General features: G+C 43.7%; 1 protein-coding gene across 1 annotated transcript; it reads right to left on the reverse strand.

Moving 5' to 3' along the window:
• Window positions 1-2,142: 2,142 nt before the first annotated feature.
• Window positions 2,143-4,439, reverse strand: LOC120982364 (apolipoprotein A-II-like). Its single transcript, XM_040412442.1, has 4 exons — window positions 4,338-4,439; window positions 2,838-2,914; window positions 2,441-2,576; window positions 2,143-2,350 (listed from the first exon to the last, which is right to left on the reverse strand). Exons 1-4 carry the CDS (start codon window positions 4,400-4,402, stop codon window positions 2,248-2,250), a joined length of 381 nt encoding a protein of 126 aa, XP_040268376.1. The 5' UTR covers window positions 4,403-4,439; the 3' UTR covers window positions 2,143-2,247.
• Window positions 4,440-5,360: the final 921 nt, after the last annotated feature.

A 5,360-nucleotide genomic window follows, 5' to 3' on the forward strand; every position in this document is an offset into this window, starting at 1 on the left:
CAGTCATCCTCTCTCCTGAAATGGCTGATAACAGGGGGCAATAGACTGTATTCTCCTGTCCTACAGTCATCCTCTCCCCTGAAATGGCTGATAACAGGCGGCAATAGACTGTATTCTCCTGTCCTACAGTCATCCTCCCCCCTGAAATGGCTGATAACAGTGGGCAATAGACTGTATTCTCCTGTCCTACAGACATCCTCTCCCCTGAAATGGCTGATAACAGTGGGCAATAGACTGTATTCTCCTGTCCTACAGACATCCTCTCTCCTGAAATGGCTGATAACAGGGGGCAATAGACTGTATTCTCCTGTCCTACAGTCATCCTCCCCCCTGAAATGGCTGATAACAGGGGGCAATAGACTGTATTCTCCTGTCCTACAGTCATCCTCTCCCCTGAAATGTCTGATAACAGGGAGCAATAGATTGTATTCTCCTGTCCTACAGTCATCCTCTCCTCTGAAATGTCTGATAACAGGAGGCAATAGACTGTATTCTCCTGTCCTACAGTCATCCTCTCCCCTGAAATGGCTGATAACAGGGGGCAATAGACTGTATTCTCCTGTCCTACAGTCATCCTCCCCCCTGAAATGGCTGATAACAGGGGGCAATAGACTGTATTATCCTGTCCTACAGTCATCCTCTCCCCTGAAATGGCTGATAACAGGGGGCAATAGACTGTATTCTCCTGTCCTACAGTCATCCTCTCTCCTGAAATGGCTGATAACAGGGGGCAATAGACTGTATTCTCCTGTCCTACAGTCATCCTCTCCCCTGAAATGGCTGATAACAGGCGGCAATAGACTGTATTCTCCTGTCCTACAGTCATCCTCCCCCCTGAAATGGCTGATAACAGTGGGCAATAGACTGTATTCTCCTGTCCTACAGACATCCTCTCCCCTGAAATGGCTGATAACAGTGGGCAATAGACTGTATTCTCCTGTCCTACAGACATCCTCTCCCCTGAAATGGCTGATAACAGGGGGCAATAGACTGTATTCTCCTGTCCTACAGTCATCCTCTCCCCTGAAATGGCTGATAACAGGGGGCAATAGACTGTATTCTCCTGTCCTACAGTCATCCTCTCCTCTGAAATGGCTGATAACAGGGGGCAATAGACTGTATTCTCCTGTCCTACAGTCATCCTCTCCCCTGAAATGGCTGATAACAGGGAGCAATAGACTACATTCTCCTGTCCTACAGTCATCCTCCCCCCTGAAATGGCTGATAACAGGGGGCAATAGACTGTATTCTCCTGTCCTACAGTCATCCTCTCCCCTGAAATGGCTGATAACAGGGGGCAATAGATTGTATTCTCCTGTCCTACAGTCATCCTCTCCTCTGAAATGTCTGATAACAGGAGGCAATAGACTGTATTCTCCTGTCCTACAGTCATCCTCTCCCCTGAAATGGCTGATAACAGGGGGCAATAGATTGTATTCTCCTGTCCTACAGTCATCCTCTCCCCTGAAATGGCTGATAACAGGGGGCAATAGACTGTATTCTCCTGTCCTACAGTCATCCTCCCCCCTGAAATGGCTGATAACAGGGGGCAATAGACTGTATTCTCCTGTCCTACAGTCATCCTCTCCCCACCCAGAAATGGCTGATAACAGGGGGCAATAGACTGTATTCTCCTGCCCTACAGTCATCCTCTCCCCACCCAGAAATGGCTGATAACAGGGGGCAATAGATTGTATTCTCCTGTCCTACAGTCATCCTCTCCCCTGAAATGGCTGATAACAGGGGGCAATAGACTGTATTCTCCTGTCCTACAGTCATCCTCTCCCCTGAAATGGCTGATAACAGGGGGCAATAGACTGTATTCTCCTGTCCTACAGTCATCCTCTCCCCTGAAATGGCTGATAACAGGGGGCAATAGACTGTATTCTCCTGGACTGTGCATGTAATTCATATCAGATATACCCGTTCTGCTTAGGCAGGAGACCCGAATGTGACCTTAATGTCCTGCCTCCCACACATATGATCCTTGGCCAGACATGATGAGTCTGATCGTAGGACATGATTTAACCCCTCGTACTAACATGTGCCTGGGGCCTCACTGGTGCCTCCTCCAGTGATATTGTCTTTACTATGAGGATATGACATTTTTTGTGAACCAAGAATGAAGCTCCGAGACCCACGTGGGAACAGACCAACGTTTAATACATCACACTAGACACAGTCACATGGTATCAAAAGATATGATGGGTGGGATTAGAGGGGTGCGGCGGATCGGGAACTACGGACTCAGCTAGCAATCTTCTTTCCAGCTTCAAGGATTGTGGCGAAAAACTTCTCGAGCTCGGCCTTGATTGGTTCAGTCTGGGTTTTGGTCTGTTCAAGGACTTGCCTGGAGAAACAGAAGATGACATCATCAGTCTCAATGTCGACATCATCACTGTCTACCACTATCCAGCTTGATCCATGAGATTTTACATACCCGGCCTGAGCCTGGATCTCTCCATTCTGGATCTTCTTGGCCCATTCCTCCGCGTTGGTTTTGAGGGTCTCAAACCAGGAATTAAAGAACTCCGAGACCTGCTCGGCGTTCGGGACTTCTCTCTTCACAACGCCAGCTGTGAAAGACAGAGCAGAAGCATTTCTAGCATGGGCCAGTAGATGGCGCTGTGTAATTCTCTATTACAAAGGCTATGACAAAATGGCTGCGCCCTGCATCCGTAGATCTTCGCCTTTAATGTGGGATTTATAATTCAGAATTAATTTTTTTTGCGATTTGAAGGCGGCCATGATGACAGATGTCATATACCCTGCAGTCAGGCCGTACACTCAGGATTTGATTATTACCATCCAGATTCCCACCCGGGGGTAGACCTTACCTTCCAGGCCGCTGATGGCGAGGATGAGCACGGCCAGAGCCAAGACTTTCATGTCTGAGGTTATGGTTTCTCTGCTCCTGGAATATCACAAATTATGAATTGTTTATTACCATTATTATGATTGGATAGAACATAATATTTTACTGCTATATTTTGTCTTGTTTCTTTTTAACCATTGTTACATACATACTTTATGCAGTTTTTATTGTAAAACAAGTTTTTATTTACAGTCTTTTTCAATTACTATATAGAACACCTCCAAAACAAACACTATCGAGAGCATTTAGCATTTTGAAAACAAAAAAACCCACAAAAAAACTCAAAAAGCAGTAAAAATGCCAAAATGCAACAAATCGGCGGTGCATTTCATAAGAAAGTAACATCTGAGTACCTAAAAAAAAACTACCAATATAAAGAGAAAAACAAATCAAAAACTCCAAAACACTATTAAAAACACACTTAGGGCTCATGCACATGAACGTATTTTCTCTCCGCTTCTGTTCCGTTTTTTTTTGCGGACCGTATGCGGAACCATTCAATTCAATGGGGTTGTAGAAAATACGGAAGTTACTTCGTGTGCATTCCGTTTCCGTTTGCCCGCATGGCCGTTCCACCAAAAAGTAGTGCATGTCCTATTATTGTCCGTAAATCACGGTCCGAGGCCCCATTCAAGTCAATGAGTCTGCCAAAAATACGGAACGCACGCGGAACACATCCGTATGTCACCCGTATTTTGCGGATCCACACTGTAGAAATGCTATGCCCAGCCCATATTGCTCATGTGTTTGGTGATTAATAAGTTACTGTTTCCGATCTGCAAAAAACTGATCAAATACGGAAACCATATGCATATGTTTTGTGCAATAACGGAACGGAAGAGGACTTAAGGGTCCATTTACACGTCCGCAATTTTGCGGAACAGATGCAGACCCATTCATTTTTAAATGGGGCCAGAATGTGCTGTCCGCATCCGCATTTGAGGATCCGCCCTTCCGTTCCGCAAAAAAAAATAGAACATGTCCTATTCTTGTCCGCAAAATTGCCGGTGTCCGTGTTTTGCGGATCCGCAAAACACATACGGATGTGTGAATGGACCATACATCAGAGAAAGAAAAACAACTCAGATATGGAACAACGGATCCGTTAAAAACGTACCGCAAAACAACAACAGTCGTGTGCATGAGCCCTTAAAGGGACAATTTTTTCCTCCCTGTCCTGATTCTGTGATTTTTACAAGAGCCCTCATCTGCACTGAGAGAATAGGATACCGAAAAAACGTAAAGCAATAAACTAAAATGAACTAAAAAAATCATAATAATAATTCTAAGGAAAAATATAAAGAAAACAATAAATTTTATTTTAAAAAAAGATTTAAAAGAAAGTAATAAATGGCACAATAATAATAAGAATCATAGTAAAAGTTCGAAAAAATATAATTAATACAAAAAAACACTGAAAAATCTCGATACTAATAATTTAGAGGGTCTGAGGGTGACGTACCTGTAGTGATCTGGAGGAAGTCCTCGGTTTCGGGGGATGAGGCTCAGCTCCTTGTGTGCCCCCATATATACAGAAGTGACGGTATGTGGCCACACCCCCCACGCATCTCATTGGCCGCCACTTGTTGACCACTTCGTTACCTTCCAAAGGTCTCCGTTCCTGCAGTGTTGGCTCCTTTTATCAGAGTTTTTGCTGATTTTTTGTTGCCTCACCTTTATATCAGGGCTGAGAAAACAAGAGGAAATCAGAATTTTATTTTTTTTCAGTTTTCTGAGAATTTTAAAATGCTGTTGTACAAAGGTTGACACTCAAAAAAAGAGACAAAATGCAAAAATTTATAAAATGTAAATTAAATGTAAAACGTAAAAGCCTAAAAGAGCATAAAAATGTAGCAAAGAAATATAAAAAATACAACAAAAATCCGGAAAAAAATTTTCTTTCTTTTTTTGAAGCTCTCACAAGTGATTGTCTTATTTCAGGTCAGATTGGACGGTATTTCAGCACCTTTATTACTTCTAGAAAAGAGAGGATTCAGGTCACGTGACCTGCAGCCCGTAGTGAATTCCCCTTCAGAATATGGGGCTCATACAGAGTATCCCCTCCCCCAGGGAGCACGAAGGTCACAACAAATTTATTATACAGGTATAGAGACAAACGGACGGCACTCACCACTTCGCGCTGTGACAAATAGTTCCTTTTATTGTCGGCAGAGAGCGGACAACATAAGCGTGTGTATACCAGCTGAATAGGCTATGTACACGGGGAAATTGGATCTGAAAGGCCTCATTTATGAAACTGGCTTTGTGGCCCATAGCAACCAATCACAGGGCAGCTGTCATTTCTCCAGAGCAGTTTTAGAAATGAAAGCTGAGTTCTAATTGGTTGCTATGGGCAACGAGGCCTGTTCTTCTGTCAGACAAAAATTTAGTAGCCTATGAAATAGAAAAAAAAGGTAAAAGAGTTTTATAACACATGAAGCTTATCTGCTCGGTGCACGGAGAACTCGTGTCACTCTGCTCTTTG

The sequence above is a fragment of the Bufo bufo genome, chromosome 11 (assembly GCF_905171765.1).
Source record: "Bufo bufo chromosome 11, aBufBuf1.1, whole genome shotgun sequence".
In the NCBI taxonomy this organism is placed as follows: domain Eukaryota; kingdom Metazoa; phylum Chordata; class Amphibia; order Anura; family Bufonidae; genus Bufo; species Bufo bufo.